Source organism: Lepidochelys olivacea (genome assembly GCF_965140295.1).
Source record: "Lepidochelys olivacea isolate rLepOli2 genome assembly, chromosome: 26".
NCBI classification, from domain to species: Eukaryota; Metazoa; Chordata; order Testudines; family Cheloniidae; genus Lepidochelys; species Lepidochelys olivacea.
Genome location: NC_140436.1, coordinates 15,216,329 through 15,235,045, shown reverse-complemented (window position 1 = coordinate 15,235,045; position 18,717 = coordinate 15,216,329). Strand labels below are relative to the sequence as shown.

The 18,717-nt window shown below is 56.7% G+C and overlaps 1 protein-coding gene across 1 annotated transcript; it reads right to left on the bottom strand.

The window, feature by feature from the left end:
• Positions 1-791: 791 nt before the first annotated feature.
• On the bottom strand, positions 792-18,452 carry SH2D6 (SH2 domain containing 6). The gene is made up of 10 exons (XM_084615363.1): positions 18,349-18,452; positions 16,501-16,535; positions 9,601-9,721; positions 9,397-9,449; positions 8,597-8,678; positions 8,056-8,169; positions 2,865-2,914; positions 2,465-2,548; positions 1,356-1,514; positions 792-1,037 (listed from the first exon to the last, which is right to left on the bottom strand). The coding sequence occupies exons 1-10, from the start codon at positions 18,359-18,361 to the stop codon at positions 921-923; spliced, it is 828 nt and encodes a 275-aa protein (XP_084471489.1). The 5' UTR covers positions 18,362-18,452; the 3' UTR covers positions 792-920.
• Between the last annotated feature and the right edge of the window lie 265 nt (positions 18,453-18,717).

Below are 18,717 nucleotides of genomic sequence, written 5' to 3'. Positions count from 1 at the left end.
AGGGTCCCAGGCCCCAGGCCCCTCTCCTGCCGGCCGCAAGCCCAGGAAGCGGGGCGGTGGGCGCGCTGGCCACGAGCCCAGGAATGTGGGGGGTGGGTGCATTGTGTGCAGCATCCCCCACCTTGTAGCTGGATCAATGGGTCAGTGAGTGGGGTGCGGGGGAGCACCATCCCCTGGCCAGCCCCAGAGAGCGAGCTTGGGCCCCTGTTGTGCTGGGCACTGTGCAGCCACAGACCACGATTCGGGCATGGAACTTTCTGTGGGTGGGGCTAACTAGACAATGGTGGAAAGGGAAACTGAGGCACCAAGCAGGGAAGTGGCAGGAATCGAACCGAGCAGCCCCATGGGTCCCAGCCCAGCATCTGATGCAGCCTGTCTCATTGCCTCGCCCTCCCCCACGCTTGTCTGCATTAGCTGCTGGGGCGAGGCCAAGGCCAGGGAGTTCCCGGCACAGAGTGGACAGCTCTGGAAAGGTCCCAGCCTGCAAATGGGGCGGGGCGGGGGCGGGCAATGGCAGCAAAGAGGCTCCAGGAGGCAGCACCAGGCGCATCCCAACGTTTATTGGGACCTGACACTGGCCAGGAGCCCCAGGGGCTTGGAGATCCCACCATGAGCAGCAGGCCAAGCGAGACCCAGAGAAACCCAAAGGCTCCAAACCCCCCACTGCAGCAGAGGGGCCCGAGCCAAGGGCTACAGGAGCCGGACCCCACCGGGGCTGTAGAGGCGAAAGCAGGAGTCAGCCCAGCCGGACCGGGGAGCTCCCAGCCCCCCAAGCCCTGTCCCCTGCAGGGGCTGCATGGCCCCGCACGGGGGCATTCTGCAGCGCTGGCGCCCCCTGCTGTCCGTCCTGCAGCAGCCAGGGCAGAGAGCCTCGCATCCCGCATGGCAGAGCTGGGGGTGGCAGCAGCCGGGCCCAGCCCTCAGGGCTTGACGGGGAAGAGCAGGCAGGTGTGCACCCTGGAGGCGGAGCTGCCCTCGATCAGCACCAGGGGGTGCTCGCTGTAGTGCTGGACGATGCTGGCCACGCTGTCGAAGCGCTGGGGGAGAAAAGGGGAGATGGCAGCAGAGAGCGGCTGGGGGCAATGGGACCAGCCTGACCCTCCGCGGGGCGCCGTTCCCAGGGCCGGATGTGCCCCACCCAGTTCCACTGGCTCCCAGTTGTCCATTGAGTGCCCCGGCCTGGGGCTGCCACCCGCCGCCCCCCGGGCCAAGCGAGCAGCAGGGGCGACCAGGAGCTTTCCCAGGGGTCCCCCCCCATTCCCAGGGCTCCCAGGTGAGAGGCTGCCCCTGAAGGGGGAAGGGGAGAGGCCCCTCCCTCAGGGCTCCCTGGCACCCCCTGCCCTCCTGGCACCCACCTCCTCGCGGCTCTTCCCGTCCTTGCCCAGCGTGTACTGGCAGCTGCTCTCCAGGTAGCGGATGGGGATGTTGTAGACGTGGCCCTTGTACAGCACGACCAAGGTGAATGGTTGATTCCAGCCCTGCCCCGAGCTCTGGCGCACCATGAACGCGCTGTCCTGGGGCAGAGGGGGGCTGCTCAGCACTGGGGCGGGTACCCAACCTGGCGCTGGGAGACGCTGCCAGGCCTGCCCAGGCCCCACCTGGCACAGACCTGTGGCAGCTCCTGGGTGCAGGAGGAACCACCACAGGGTCCCTACAGCCCCGGGGACGGGCTCTGGGCCCCTTCCATCCCCCCACACTGACCCCACAGTACAGCTGGGGACTGACCCACTCACAGTCACAGACAGTCAGCAGCAGAGCTGGGAGAGAACCCAGGAGTCCTGCCTCCCTGCCCCTCCCCAACAACTCGACCCCACTCTCCTCCTCGAGCTGGGAGAGAACCCAGGAGTCCTGCCTCCCAGCCCCTCCCCAACAACTCGACCCCACTCTCCTCCTCGAGCTGGGAGAGAACCCAGGAGTCCTGCCTCCCTGCCCCTCCCCAACAACTCGACCCCACTCCCTTCCTCGAGCTGGGAGAGAACCCAGGAGTCCTGCCTCCCAGCCCCTCCTCAACAACTTGACCCCACTCCCTTCCTCGAGCTGGGAGAGAACCCAGGAGTCCTGCCTCCCTGCCCCTCCCCAACAACTCGACCCCACTCTCCTCCTCGAGCTGGGAGAGAACCCAGGAGTCCTGCCTCCCAGCCCCTCCTCAACAACTCGACCCCACTCTCCTCCTCAAGCTGGGAGAGAACCCAGGAGTCCTGCCTCCCTGCCCCTCCCCAACAACTCGACCCCACTCTCCTCCTCGAGCTGGGAGAGAACCCAGGAGTCCTGCCTCCCAGCTCCTCCTCAACAACTCGACCCCACTCTCCTCCTCGAGCTGGGAGAGAACCCAGGAGTCCTGCCTCCCAGCCCCTCCCCAACAAGTCGACTCCACTCCCCTCCTCGAGCTGGGAGAGAACCCAGGAGTCCTGCCTCCCAGTGCCAAGCCCTGCTCTCGCCCTCGCCTGGCGAGTGCAGCCGGTACCTTATTGACCGCCTGCAGGACGCTCTCCGCCATGTGCCGGTCGCAGCTCCCGGCATACCAGGCCTGGTCCTGCATGCCAGGATCCTGGGGAGCACAGGGGAGAGGTGAGAGCAGCCGTGTGTATCCTCCCCCATGGCAATACTTGACACGCTCAAGATGAATCTTCCCAGAATGCACCTGGCTGCCTGTGGGGTGGGGTGGGGTGGGGGGTGAAGCTGGGACCACCATGGGGAGGGTGGGGAAGGGAGAGTTCTCATATCTCTGCTCTGGGGCCCCCCCTTATATCTTCCCCCTCCCGGGGTGAGCCCCTCCCAGAGGCTGTGCTGGCTGCTCCGGGAGGAAGGTGCCACCCCTCCCGCCCCCCAGGCACAGCGAGTCCACAGGCAGGGCAGGCGCTTACCTCCGCCGGGGATCTGCTGCCCCTGGGCCAGGCTGGGGCTTTGCTCGAGGCTGAAAGAGGCAGGACACCGACAGGTTAAGAGGAGATGCGGCAGACGTCCAGCCGGGCCATGGGCACCACGCTCCCAGGCCTCTGCCATGAGCCTGAGTGGAGCTCCCTCAGCTGGCAGCAGTAGTGGGTCCTTTATCGCCCACGGGCCCAGCCCTGGGAGGGCGCCGTAGTCACTGACACTCAGCCAGGACCTGGGGAGATCACAGGCCTGACCCACACCAGCTCCCAGCCTGATCCTCGCTCCCTGACCCTCCACCAGCTCCCAGGCCTGGCAGGAGCCACTGGCCCAGCAGCCTCGGGGAGACTGGACACCTGCTCCTCAATGAACAGGGCGCCGCGGCTGTGCGGTGCACTCCCCCTCTCTGCCCCCAGGGGGTGCTCACAGACACCAGGGGCTGTGCCCGGCCTGCAAGCGCCTGCCTTTCCCCTTCAGTCCCAGACGAAGCGGCTCCGCCCGGCCTCAGCTCACTTGCACCTTCCCCAGCCCCCAAACAGGCCACACCCGGATGGGGAGAGACCACGGCTGCCTCTGCCCAGGGCCGGGATAGCAGGGGTTGTGGGTCAGGACAAACCCCTGACCTATGTCTGAGCTATTGAGTCCCCAAATCGTGGTTTAAAGACTTCAAGGAGCAGAGAATCCTCCAGCAAGTGACCCGTGCCCCGTGCCTCAGAGGAAGGCGAAAAACCTCCAGAGCCTCTTCCAATCTGCCCAGGAGGAAAATTCCTTCCCGACCCCAAATATGGCAATCAGCTGAACCCGGAGCATGTGGGCCAGACTCACCAGCCAGATACTCAGGGAAGAATTCTCTGTAGTAACTCAGATCCCACCCCATCTAACATCCCATCACAGGCCATTGCTACCGCTAATAGTCGAAGATCAATTAATTGCCAAAATGAGGCTATCCCATCATACCATCCCTTCCATAAACTTATCAAGCTTAGACTTGAAGCTAGATATGACTTTTGCCCCCACTGCTTCCCTTGGAAGGCTGTTCCAGAACTTCACTCCTCTGATGGTTAGAAACTTTGTCTAATTTCAAGTCTAAACTTCCTGATGGCCAATTTATATCCATTTGTTCTTGTGTTCACATTGGTACTGAGCTTAAATAATTCTTCTCCCTCCGTGGTATTTATCCCTCCGATATATTTATAGAGAGCAATCATATCTCCCCTCAGCCTTCTTATGGTTAGGCTAAACCAGCCAAGCTCTTTGAGTCTCCCTTCATAAGACAGGTATTCCATTCCTCGGATCATCCTAGTAGCCCTTCTCTGGACCTGTTCCAGTTTGAATTCATCCTTCTTAAACATGGGAGACCAGAACTGCGCACTCTATTCCGGATGAGGTCTCATCAGTGCCTTGTATACCGGTACTAACGCCTCCTTATCTCTACTGGAAATCAGAGAATCATAGAATATCAGGGTTGGAAGGGACCTCAGGAGGTCATCCAGTCCAACCCCCTGCTCAAAGCAGGACCAATCCCCAACTAAATCATCCCAGCCAGGGCTTTGACAAGCCTGACCTTAAAAACTTCTAAGGAAGGAGATTCTACCACCTCCCTAGGTAACGCATTCCAGTGCTTCACCACCCTCCTAGTGAAAAAGTTTTTCTTAATATCCAACCTAAACCTCCCCTACTGCAACTTGAGACCATTACTCCTTGTCCTGTCCTCTTCTACCACTGAGAATAGTCTAACCAATTTATTAGAGCATAAGCTTTCGTGAGCTACAGCTCACTACGAAAGCTTATGCTCTAATAAATTGGTTAGTCTCTAAGGTGCCACAAGTCCTCCTTTTCTTTTTGCGAATACAGACTAACACGGCTGTTACTCTGAAACCTGAGAATAGTCTAGAACCATCCTCTCTGGAACCACCTCTCAGGTAGTTGAAAGCAGCTATCAAATCCCCCCTCATTCTTCTCTTCCGCAGACTAAACAATCCCAGTTCCCTCAGCCTCTCCTCATAAGTCATGTGTTCCAGACCCCTAATCATTTTTGTTGCCCTTCACTGGACTCTCTCCAATTTATCCACATCCTTCTTGTAGTGTAGGGCCCAAAACTGGACACAGTACTCCAGATGAGGCCTCACCAATGTCGAATAGAGGGGAACGATCACATCCCTCGATCTGCTCGCTATGCCCCTACTTATACATCCCAAAATGCCATTGGCCTTCTTGGCAACAAGAGCACACTGCTGACTCATATCCAGCTTCTCGTCCACTGTCACCCCTAGGTCCTTTTCCGCAGAACTGCCTAGCCATTCGGTCCCTAGTCTGTAGCTGTGCATTGGGTTCTTCCGTCCTAAGTGCAGGACCCTGCACTTATTCTTATTGAACCTCATCAGATTTCTTTTGGCCCAATCCTCCAATTTGTCTGATGCATCCCAAGACCACATTAGCTTTTTTCACGGCCATATCACATTGGCGGCTCATAGTCATCCTGTGATCAACCAATACTCCGAGGTCCTTCTCCTCCTCTGTTACTTCCAAGTGATGCATCCCCAATTTACAACAGAAATTCTTGTTATTAATCCCTAAATGCATGACCTTGCACTTTTCACTATTAAATTTCATCCTATTACTATTACTCCAGTTTACAAGGTCATCCAGATCTTCCTGCATGATATCCTGGTCCTTCTCTGAATTGGCAATACCTCTCAGCTTTGTGTCATCCACAAACTTTATTAGCACATTCCAGCTTTTTGTGCCAAGGTCAGTAATAAAAGGATTACATAAGATTGGTCCCAAAACCGATCCCTGAGGAACTCCACTGGTAACCTCCTTCCAGCCTGACAGTTCACCTTGCAGTGTGACCTGTTGTAGTCTCCCCTTCAACCAGTTCCTTATCCACCTTTAGTTTTCATACTGATCCTCATCTTTTCCAATTTAACTAATAATTCCCCGTGTGGCACCGTATCAAACGCCTTACTGAAATCAAGGAAAATTAGATCCACTGCGTTCCCTTTCTCTAAAAAATCTGTTACCTTCTCAAAGAAGGAGATCAGGTTGGTTTGGCGCAATCTACCTTTTGTAAAACCATGTTGTATTTTGTCCCAATTACCATTGACCTCAATGTCCTTAACTACTTTCTCCTACAAAATGTTTTCCAAGACCTTGCATACTACAGATGTCAAACTAACAGGCCTGTAGTTACCCGGATCACTTTTTTTACCTTTCTTAAAAATAGGAACTATGTTAGCAATTCACCAATCATACGGTACAACCCCTGAGTTTACAGATTCATTAAAAATTCTTGCTAATGAGCTTGCAATTTCATGTGCCAATTCCTTTAATATTCTTGGATGAAGATTATCTGGGCCCCCCGATTTAGTCCCATTAAACTGTTCGAATTTGGCTTCTACCTCTGTACAGTAATATCTTCCTCCATATCCTCATTCCCATTTGTCGTCCTACCATTATCGCTAAACTGCTCTTTAGCCTCATTAAAGACTGAGGCAAAGTATTTGTTTAGATATTGGGCCATGCCTAGATTATCCTTAACCTCTACTCCATCCTCAGTGTTTAGCGGTCCCACTTCTTCTTTCTTTGTTTTCTTCTTATTTATATGGCTACAGAACCTTTTACTATTGGTTTTAATTCTCTTTGCAAGGTCCAACTCTACTTGACTTTTAGCCTGTCTCACTTTATCCCTCTGACCTCAATAAGGTAGCTATCCTTGCTGATCCCTCCCATCTTCCACTCCTTGTATGCTTTCTGCTTTTTCTTAATCACCCCTCTGAGATGCTTGCTCATCCAGCTTGGTCTACAACTCCTGCCTGTGAATTTTTTCCCCTTTCTTGGGATGCAGGCTTCCGATAGCTTCTGCAACATTGACTTGAAGTAATTCCAAGCCTCCTCCGCCTTTAGATCCACAAGTGCTTCAGTCCAATCCACTTACCTAACTAATTTCCTTAATTTTTTAAAGCCAGCCCTTTTGAAATCAAAAACCCTAGTCACAGATCTATTTTTGTTTATCCTTCCGTTTAGTTTGAACTGAATTAGCTCATGATTGCTTGAACCAAGGTTGTCGATGTGACGAAGTGGGACTGCTCTTAATGTTTCCTCTGAATAGTGTGGGGGTGCTTCAGTTTCCCCTATGCAGTTCTTAAGGTTCTCACCAAAACCAAATCTAAAATGGCATCCCCTCTTGTTGGTTCAGCTATCGCAGCCAGGAAAATTTGAGCCCTATTATTATTACTTATCATTTTCCACTGAATGTATCCGATGAAGTGAGCTGTAGCCCACGAAAGCTCATGCTCAAATAAATTGGTTAGTCTCTAAGGTGCCACAAGTCCTCCTGTTCTTTTTGCGAATACAGACTAACACGGCTGTTACTCTGAAACCTATTACTATTACTGGCACTTGCCCTCCAGTCTATATCTGGGAAGTTAAAGTCTCCCATGATCACACAGTTTCCATTCGTATTTACTTCATTAAAAACATTAAAGAGGGCTTGATCCATATCCACGTCAGATCCCGGCGGTCTCTAGCACACCCCAAGCACTATCCCAGGGGAGGCTCCAGCAGTTTTCTTCGCCAATGTGATTTTTGCCCAGACAGACTCAGTCTTATCCATGCCATCGCTTCTTACTTCTTTACAGTCCACCTCATCATTGATAGACAATGCTACTTCCCCGCCTTTGCCTTTCCTAAACAGCACATACCCTTCAATACCCACGAGGTCGGGCTGGGATCTGTGGGTGCAGGAACAAGGTGAAGTGAGCAGCAGAGGCTAATCCCCCCCTGAAAGGAGGGGGGTCACCACTGGAGTCCTGGGGAGCCCTGAGACACTAAACCATGTGACTGGGTGGGGCACGTCCATGGGTACAGGCCTGGGGTGGGGCAGAGACTGTGGGGGGATAGGGACAGGCTGCGGACAGAGATTGCGGGGGGGAGACGGGCTGGGGGTAAGGGATTGTGGGGTGATGGGAGGAATTGGAGGGGGCTATGGGATGGGCAGAAGCATCCGGAGCCCATGCAGGACTGAAGAGAACAGAGGGACCCCATCTGGGGAGCCCCCAGGAAAGGCCTGGGGGATTCTGAGGAGCCCCCACCAGCCCGCAGGGAGAAGCCCCCCCAGCTGTCCCAGTCCTCCCCCAGAAACTTCCCCCACCTCCCATCTACCAAACCCGGCGCCCCACATACCCCGGGGTGCAGTGGGGCCTGCAGGTGTCGGCAGGGGCCTCGGTAAGGAGCCGGACAGGGAGACCTTGCGACTTGTGGGAGCTGGCGGGAGCTTTGCCCGGGTCCTGTCCAGACCTGTAAGGGAAGGAGGCGGCTCAGCTCCGGGCGCGAGGGGCCACCCAGGGGCAAGAGGCTGCGTGGCCAAGCCGGGCGTGTGGGGAGCCCAAGGGGCCCCAGGGCCCAGCTCCAAAGACTCAGCCCCCAGGACGCCCCACAGCCCAACGCGACTACCCCAGCAACCATCAGCATGCCCACCTGTCACCATGGCAATCACTATCCTGGGCAAAGAGATCCCCTCCCACACGGGGCAGGGGCAAACGGGGACCCCAAAGGTGGGCAGGGAGCCAGGCTTCCCCTAGCCCTGTGGCCAGCGCCAGCCTGCATGGGTCCCGGGGTGCCTCCAAGTGGCTCTGCCAGGCTCCCAGGCTGGGGGGACTCGGGGTCTGTGGGGAAGGGGGTCACTCCACAAAGCAGCCCCCTCCCAGACCCCCCAGACCCTCACCTTTCCCGCAGGCCAGGCCCCGGGGCATCTCCTCTCTGTTGCCAGCATCTGTGCCAGGCACCAGGCTGAGCTTCGACAGGAACTGTGGGTTACAACAGGGACTGGTTACCAGCCAGCCAGGCTCCCCATGGTCTCTAACTGCCCCCCTATGAGTAACTCCTGGGCCCAACTCCTGAGTCCCCAGTTTTGGAGCTAGCTGGGCCAGGGTGGCTCCATGGGGTAAATGGTGGCAATGGTGGGCTATGGGGCTCTCTGGGCTCTCCTGGAACGTACCTGGCCACATGGTGCCATGTCACCACCTCAGAGGGTGGCCACAGGGTGCATGGGAGGGGCAATAGGGGGCTGGGAGGCCTCCTGGGGCCCATGACTCTTAGGTGAAGGGGAGCCCCCTGTCTGTTCACCCTGTCTGTTCATCTCTCCCTGGCAGGGGGCATCAGGGGTGCTGGCTGGGAGGACCCAGCACTGGGGGTGGGGGAGCAGAAGAAGCAAGTTGATGGTGTGGGGGCTCAGCCTGGGGAGAGGAAGATCAGCCTGGGGGAGATGGGGCATGGGGAAGGGAATTGGGGGTGCAGGGGGCTCAGTGTTGGGGAGGGGGATTGGGGGTGCAGGGGGCTCAGTGTGGGGTGGAGTGTGGGAGGGGGGTTGGGGGTGCAGAGGGCTCGGTGTGGGGTGCAGGAGAGGAATGGGGGATTGCGGTCTCAGTGCTGGGGGAGGGGGATTGGGGGTGCAGGGGGCTCGGTGTTGGGGGAGGGGATTGGGGGTGCTGGGGGCTCGGTGTGGGGTGGGGGTTGCTCACTCACCGTGGCTCGCAGCTGGGTGAAGGGCTCCGAGCAGCGCCGGGCAGTGGCGTGATCTGGAGGCAGGGACAGGTGAGATGGGCACAGGGGGCCACGCTGCCCCCCAACCTTCCAACCCCCACCAACCCTGCCCCTCACCACTCCCAGCCCCCTGCTCCCTTCCCCCATTGCCAGCCTCCCAGTCTCCTGCCCCCCAGGTCCCGTTACCTAGGTAGGTGCCGTCCGTGTCCTCCTGCCTCTTGGCTGGAGCCACCTTCCAGGCCTGGCTCTCACAGGGGGGCGCCTCGTACGTGTCCCCCTCCTCTGACTCCTCCGCCACACTGGGACCCTGCGGAGTGGGACGGGGGCAGGTGGGTGCTGCCTTGGGGATAGGGGAGTGGGCAGAGCAATGGCTGGGGGACACAGTGGGTTGGGGTGAGAGGTTGCATGAGGGGTGCAGTGGGTGGAGCTGTGGCTAGGTGGGGGCAGGGTTACGGTGAAGTGGGTGGGGTGGGGCAGGGAGCAGTGGGTGGGGCTATGGCCGTGGGGGGGTAGGGTTGGGGGTTCAGCGGGTAGGGTGGGGCAGGGAGAAATGGGTGGGGCTGTGTCTGGGTGGGGGCGGGGTTACGGTGAAGTGGGTGGGGTGGGGCAGGGAGCAGTGGGTGGGGCTATGGCCGTGGGGGGGTAGGGTTGGGGGTTCAGCGGGTAGGGTGGGGCAGGGAGAAATGGGTGGGGCTGTGTCTGGGTGGGGGCGGGGTTACGGTGAAGTGGGTGGGGTGGGGCAGGGAGCAGTGGGTGGGGCTATGGCCGTGGGGGGGTAGGGTTGGGGGTTCAGCGGGTAGGGTGGGGCAGGGAGAAATGGGTGGGGCTGTGTCTGGGTGGGGGCGGGGTTACGGTGAAGTGGGTGGGGTGGGGCAGGGAGCAGTGGGTGGGGCTATGGCCGTGGGGGGGTAGGGTTGGGGGTTCAGCGGGTAGGGTGGGGCAGGGAGAAATGGGTGGGGCTGTGTCTGGGTGGGGGCGGGGTTACGGTGAAGTGGGTGGGGTGGGGCAGGGAGCAGTGGGTGGGGCTATGGCCGTGGGGGGGTAGGGTTGGGGGTTCAGTGGGTAGGGTGGGGCAGGAAGCAATGGGTGGAGCTGTGGCTAGGTGGGGGCAGGGTGCATAGGGTGGGGTGGGGGTGGGGCAGGGAGCAGTGGGTGGGGCTATGGCCATGGCGGGATAGGGTTGGGGGTTCAGCGGGCAGGGTGGGGCAGGGAGAAATGGGTGGAGCTGTGTCTGGGTGGGGGCGGGGTTATGGTGAAGTGGGCAGGGCAGAGCAGGGAGCAGTGGGTGGGGCTATGGCTGTGAGGGGGTAGGGTTGGGGGTTCAGTCGATAGGGTGGGGCAGGGAGCAATGGGTGGGGCTGTGTCTGGGTGGGGGCGGGGTTACGGTGAAGTGGGCGGGGCAGAGCAGAGAGCAGTGGGTGGGGCTGTGGGTGGGTGGGAGCGGGGTTGGGGTTCAGTGGGCGGGGCAGGGGTGGGGTTGTGCCTGGGCCATACTTACCGCATGCTCCCTGCTCTCTGTAACACACACGGGGCTGTCAGTGGCTCTGCCTGCCCATCTATGGACCTGCCCCACCCCTCAGGACCTCCCTCCATGACACTCTGTCCCCCACAGTAGTACCCTGGAACCCCATAGTCACCATTTTCACCTTTGTGAGGTGATGATGTGAGGGCCTTGTGAGGTATCTGATCTGTCGAACATTAATATCCTGTTGAATTGTGTGTACTCTCATTGTATGGGAAGTTAACATTGGTCTGCGTGTTACTGTGACGAAGTGGGACTGTTCTTAATGTTTCCTCTGAATAGTGTGGGGGTGCCTCAGTTTCCCCTAGGCAGTTCTTAAGTATCTAGGTGGTGGGGTAAGGGTGTATGATCATTGCAGAGCCCTAGAGGGCAGGTGTGTGCAGGAGTCTGGACACAGAGAATGGCCGACACCCTGTTTCCTGGCAACTGATGGCCTGGGCCCTTCCCCCCTGGGAGGTGAGAGCTGAAGGGTTGGAGAACAAAGGAATCAGGTGACCACCTGGCCTTGGAAAGGAACAAAGCCCAGAGGAGGAGGGGCTGGAGGGGGTTTTCAGTTTGGGGCTGGCTGGGACATGGAGTGAAGTGCAGACGTGGTTGTCTGGCTCACTGCCCCCCAAAATGGACCCAGCTGAGGGGTCCCGTTCTCTGCACCTGCAAGCTCTGTTTTAGACCATGTTCCTGTCGTCTAATAAACCTTCTGTTTTACTGGCTGGCTGAGAGTCCCGTCTGACTGCGGAGTTGGGGTGCAGGACCCTCTGGCTTCCCCAGGAGCCCCACCTGAGTGGACTCACTGGGGGGAAGCGCACGGAGGGGCAGAGGATGCTGAATGCTCCGAGGTCAGACCCAGGAAGGTGGAAGCTGTGTGAGCTGTGTGTCCTGAAGACAGGCTGCTCACAGAGAGGCGACTTCCCCAGAGTCCTGACTGGCTTCATGGGGAGCAGTTCCAGGGCATCGCCCAGGGACTCCGTGACAACTGGTGGCAGTGGTGGGATATACTGCACCCCGTGGATGGCGCTTCCTGCAGTAAGTGACTGGGGAGCAGTAACACGAAGGGGGATTGCCGAGGACCAGGCATGCTGAAGGCTCAGAGAGGAGCGGTTTCGGGGGGCGGTTAACCCCTGGGAGTGTGTGACCAGCGAGAAGGACTGTGCAGTAACAGGGTCCCCCGGGGGATTGCAGCGAGCGGTCCCAGGGGCGGAGGAGTCTGCAGCTTGACCCTGGCAAAGAGGAGGTGACCTCGAGAAGGGCTGGCACACTAGGGGTTCTCCCTGGAAACCGTGGGGAGCTGAGAGCACACGGGCCTGTGAGTCCACAACAACTTGGGAGGAGCGGAGTGATGGCCTGTCACCGTCTCCTTAAGAAGGACGTTGTAACCCTGTGCAAAAAGAGAGGGTTGAGCGTTGGAAAGTTCACCAAAGCAGAGTTAATCGTGCAGCTGGAGGAGGATGACCGCTCTAAGGAGCAGATTCCTGACCCAGATGGGGCTATAGCAGGATCTGGGAGCAGCTGGAGTGGGAGCCAGGCATCGCCAAGACTCCTGTCCCCGACCAGACGGGGGTCTTCACAATCGGGTTCCCCATCGACGGACGGGATTGGAGCTGAGTCTGAGAGAGCAAGAGGACCATGGGAGACAGCGAGAGCCCGAGAAAGAGCTGCAGAAGCAACAGCAGGATGAACTGGCGGTGGGGAGCTGAGAGGCCTAGGGGACCTCCCCGGGGTGAGTGGGGATAGATCCCGGGGGGCCAGTTCCGCAGGGAACCTCGAGACTAAATTGCTGCCCCTGGTAAAGGAGGGGGGTGTGTGGATGCCCACCTCACTGCCTTTGAGCAGGCTGGCGACTTGAACCAGGGTGACCCTGCGGAAAAGCCCCAGTGTCTAACTCCCTTGCTGGGTCCCAAGGCCATAGACTCCATCAGCCAGATGGTTGGGGATGTGGACAGGCTCCCACTCCTGACCCCAACCTATATGTCTGTGTGGAGTTTCCTGGGGCCAGGCCCCTCGGACCTCCAGTGGGAGCAGAAGGTAATGGTCAATGGGGAGACATTCCTGGGGTGGCCAAAGGGCATGGGCTGAATAAACCTTCCCACATGCGGCCTGCGAGTGCTATCGGCCACCCCTGACCTAAGGGAGGGCGTGAAACTGGAAGGACCTGGTGTAACTCCTACCAAGGAATGGGAGAGATGCTGGGGCATCCATGGGAACGTTGGTGGCTTCGAACTTCCCCAGGTCACCAGCTAAAGTGACCCCGCTCAGTTCGATCTTGAAGGGGGGAGAGATGTGACGAAGTGGGACTGTTCTTAATGTTTCCTCTGAATAGTGTGGGGGTGCCTCAGTTTCCCCTAGGCAGTTCTTAAGTATCTAGGGGGTGGAGTAAGGGCACACACATGCCCTCTAGGGCTCTGCAATGATCATACACCCTTACTCCACCCCCTAGATACTTAAGAACTGCCTAGGGGAAACTGAGGCACCCCCACACTATTCAGAGGAAACATTAAGAACAGTCCCACTTCATCACAGTTACATTGTGAAATACATTGTGAGGTGGGAAGACACCCACAACCAGCCTTTCAGTGGCAACAAAGGAGCAGCCATCACTGGCCAGACAGGCATTGATGGTTCATCAAGAACAATTCCCTCCCAGAGGCTCCTCAGAGAGGGCAGGTGCAGTTTGGGGGCTGCTTGACCCCACGTCACAGCTGCTAGAAAGATCCTGGCTGGATGAAAGTGTAAAAGAGGGGCAGTGACAACATCACTTGCCCTCTCCCCTCCCCCATCTCAACAGCTGCAAGATCGATTGTCTGGAGGACAAAGACTTTGAACTGGGGAGATTGGTCCCAGACTGAAAGGGAATCCAGCCTGTGTATTGAGAACTGTGAGCTGCCTGTAACATCTACTAAGGAGAGAAAATGCTTGATTCTAATCCTGCTTAGTTTGTAGAATTTAGACTGGACATTTATTTTTATTTCTCATGGTATTCACCAGATGGTATCACCCAAGAGTTTGGAAGGAACTCAGATGTGAAATTGCAGAATTACTAACTGTGGTCTGTGACCTATCATTTAAATCAGCTTCTGTACCAGATGGCTGGAGTGTAGCTAATGTGATGCCAATTTTTGAAAAGGGCTCCAGAGGTGACCCCAGCAATTACAGGCTGGTAAGTCTGACTTCAGTACTGGGCAAACTGGTTGAAACTATAATAAAGAACAATATTGTCAGACATGTCGATGAACATAATTTGTTGAGGAAGAGTCAACATGGGTTAAAGGGAAATCATACCTCACCAATCTACTAGAATTCTTTGAGGGGGTCAATGGGCATGTGCCCCAAGGGGATCCAGTGGATATGGTGTACTTAGATTTTCAGAAAGCCTTTGACAAGGTCCCTCACCAAAGGCTCTTATGCAAAGTAAGCTGCCACAGGATAAGAGGGAAGGTCCTCTCTGGATTGGTAACTGGTTAAAAGACAAGAAGCAAAGAGTAGGAATAAATGGTCAGTTTTCAGAACGGAGAGAGGTAAATAGTGGTGTCCCCCAGGGGTCTGTACTGGGCCCAGTCCTATTCAACATACTCATAAATGATCTGGAAAAAGGGGTAAGCAGGGAGGTGGCCAAATTTGCAGATGATACGAAACTACTCAAGATAGTCAAGTCCCAGGCAGACTGTGAAGAGCTACACAAGGATCTCTCAAAACTGGGTGACTGGGCAACAAAATGGCAGATGAAATTCCATGTTGATAAATGCAAAGTAATGCACATTGGAAAACATAATCCCAATTATACCTATAAATGATGAGGTCTAAATTAGCTGTTACCACTCAAGAAAGAGATCTTGGAGTCTTTGTGGATAGTTCTCTGAAAACGTCCACTCAATGTGCAGCGGCCATCAAAAAAGCAAACAGAATGCTGGGAATCATTAAGAAAGGGATGGATAATAGGACAGAAAATATCATGTCGCCTCTCTATAAATCCACGGTACGCCCACATCTGGAATACTGCATGCAGATGTGGTCGCCCCATCTCAAAAAAGATATATTGGAATTGGAAAAGGTTCAGAAAAGGGCAACAAAAAGGATTAGGGATATGGACTGGCTTCCATATGAGGAGAGATTAATAAGACTGGGACTTTTCAGCCTGGAAAAGCTGGTGTGGAGAAAGTAAATCAGGAAGTGTTATTTACTCCTTCTCATAACACAAGAACTAGGGGCCACCAACTGAAATTATTGGTTTCAGAGTAGCAGCCGTGTTAGTCTGTATCCACAAAAAGAAAAGGAGTACTCATGGCACCTTAGAGACTAACCAATTTATTTGAGCCTAAGCTTTCGTGAGCTACAGCTCACTCGATGAAGTTAGCTGTAGCTCACGAAAGCTTAAACTCAAATAAATTTGTTAGTCTCTAAGGTGCCACGAGTACTCCTTTTCTTTCAACTGAAATTAAGAAGCAGAAGCTTTAAAACAAACAGAAGGAAGTATTTTTCCACACAACACACAATCAACCCGTGGAACTCTTTGCCAGAGGATGTTGTGAAGGCCAAGACTATAACAGGGTTCAAAAAAGAACTAGATACATTCATGGAGGACAGGTCCATCAATGGCTGTTAGCCAGGCTGGGCAGGGATGGTGTCCCGAGCCTGTTTGCCAGAAGCTGGTAACGGGCGACAGGACGGATCACTTGATGAGTCCCTGTTCTGTTCATTCCCTCTGGGGCACCTGGCATTGGCCACTGTCGGCAGACAGGACACTGGGCTAGATGGACCTTTGGTCTGACCCAGTCTGGCCGCTCTTATGTTCTAACCAACTCTGATCTGTTTCAGAGTAACAGCCGTGTTAGTCTGTATTCGCAAAAAGAAAAGGAGTACTTGTGGCACCTTAGAGACTAACCAATTTATTTGAACATAAGCTTTCGTGAGCTACAGCTCACTTCATCGGATCCGATGAAGTGAGCTGTAGCTCACGAAAGCTCATGCTCAAATAAATTGGTTAGTCTCTAAGGTGCCCCAAGTCCTCCTTTTCTTTCAACTCTGATCTCTCTGCCTGCTACTTATAATCTCTTACAATCGATCTTTCTGGTAATAAATCCGTGTTCTATTTCACCGAACAATGGGGTTTGGTGGAAGTGCTCAGGGAATCTGAGCTCAGGTTAACAGGGGCTGGTGTGTGTTCAGTACCCTCTGTCGAAGCGGTGAACTAATGAATGGGCTTGCACTGTGCAAGGGGCCCTTGAGCAGAGGAAGTTCTGGGGTGCGAGGCTGGGGGCTGAGTGATGGGCTGGTGCCTCTCTGGTGATTCATGAGAGGCTCAGGGAACACGCAATGTAGCTGGGTGTGAGGCTCCCCATGCTGGTGGTGACTGATCGCAGCGCTGGGCTGGGTTTGCTGTTTGTCGCTGGCGAAGCTCTGTGAGGGGCAACCCAGGCTGGCGAGTTAAGGGGTCACAGGATGTACTGGGGGGTCCCGTCACACCCTCCACACAGGGCAGGCTGGGGGAGTAATGCAGCCATCCCAGGCCTGGCTTAGCCGGCTGCTGCTACTGACCCCCCCAGGCTCCTGGGGCTGGGACCATCACTTACCCGGCCGCTCGGGGGGCGGGGGTGGGGTCTGAGGCCTGTGGGGAGGAGACACAATAGGACCCCATGAGCCTCCCTGCTCCATCCCTATGGTGCCCACATCGCCTCCCGCCCGCTTAGCCCCCCAATGCCCACATCACCCCGCTGCCCTGCCCCACATCACCCCCACATCACCTCACCCCTGCATAGCCCCCCATGCCCACATCACCCTGCTGCCTCGCCCCCACATCACCCCCAGTCCTGCATAGCCCCTCCATGCGCACATCACCCCACTGCCCTGCCCCCACATCACCCCCATATCACTCCCCCTGCATAGCCCCCCCATGCCCACATCACCCCACTGCCCCGCCCCCACATCACTCCCACCCCTGCATAGCTCCCCCATGCCCACATCACACCCACATCACCCCACCCCCGCATAGCTCCCCATGCCCACATCACCCCACTGCCCCGCCCCCACATCACCCCCACCCCTGCAAAGCTCCCCCATGCCCACATCACCCCACTGCCCTGCCCCGCACAACACCCCCACATCACCCCATCCCCGCATAGCTCCCCCATGCCCACATCACCCCACTGCCCTGCCCCGTGCAACACCCCCACATCACCCCATCCCCGCATAGCCCCCCCATGCCCACATCACCCCACTGCCCTGCCCTCACATCAACCCCACCCCTGCATAGCCCCCCCATGCCCACATCACTCCACTGCCCTGCCCCCACATCACCCCCACATCATCTCACCCCCACATAGCCCCCCATGCCCACATCACTCCACTGCCCTACTCCCACATCACCCCCACCCCTGCATAGCCCCCCATGCCCGCATCACCCCACTGCCCTGCCCCCACATCACCCCTGCTGCATAGCCCCCCATGCCCACATCACCCCAGTGCCCCGCCCCCACATCACCCCCACCCCTGCATAGCCCCCATGCCCATGTCACCCCACTGCCCTGTGCCCATGTCACCCCCACCCCTGCATAGCCCCCCCATGCCCACATCACCCCACTGCCCTGCCCCCACATAGAATCATAGAATACCAGGGTTGGAAGGGACCTCAGGAGGTCATCTAGTCCAACCCCCTGCTCAAAGCAGGACCTATCCCCAACTAAATCATCCCAGCCAGGGCTGTGTCAAGCCTGACCTTAAAACCTCAAAGGAAGGAGATTCCACCACCTCCCTAGGTAACCCATTCCAGCACTTCACAACCCTCCTAGTGAAAAAGTTTTTCCTAATATCCAACCTAAACCTCCCCCACTGCAACTTGAGACCATTACTCCTTGTTCTGTCATCTGGTACCACTGAGAACAGTCTAGAGCCATCCTCTCTGCAACCCTCTTTCAGGTAGTTGAAAGCAGCTATCAAATCCCCCCTCATTCTTCTCTTCCGCAGACTAAACAATCCCAGTTCCCTCAGCCTCTCCTCATAAGTCATGTGTTCCAGTCCCCTAATAATTTTTGTTGCCCTCCGCTGGACGCTTTCCAATTTTTCCACATCCTTCTTGTAGTGTGGGGCCCAAAACTGGACACAGTACTCCAGATGAGGCCTCACCAATGTCGAATAGAGGGGGACGATCACGTCCCTCGATCTGCTCGCTATGCCCCTACTTATACATCACCCCCCTGCATAGCCCCCCATGCCTGCATCACCCCACTGCCCTGCACATCACGCCCTGCCTGCACATTTCTCCCCCACTCTCCCAGCCGGGTGACCCCCCCCCCCTCCGGTCTCCCTGCCTAGGGTGACCAGACAGGAAGTGTGAAAACTAGACACATTTTCTTTTTTGGGGTGGGGGGGATAGTTGCATGTATAAGACAAAGCCCCTAATATCAGACGCCTGGTCACCCTACCCCTGCCCCCCATGTGCCCATCCAGGCTCTGGCCTCCAGGGACTGATCCCGCGGCGGGGCCAGGGCCAGGGATGGACCCCCTCAGCCCGGAGGCTGCTCTACTCACGGGCTGCAGCTCCTCCCGAAGATGTTCTGAAAGGAATCCAGAGTGGGGTCAGGGCAGAAGGGGGGCAGAGGGGAGCCTATCCCCAAAGAGCCTTCAGCATCCCCCTTTTTCCCTCCCCATGGCACCCCCACTCCCTATGGTGCCCCCCACAGCCACTGCCCCACTCCCCATGGCGCCCCCCCACGGCATCCCCTGCTGGATCTAGTCAGCAGCCCTGTCCCCCCCACTGTGGGACTCTTCAGCCTGGGGGTGAGCTGTGGGGT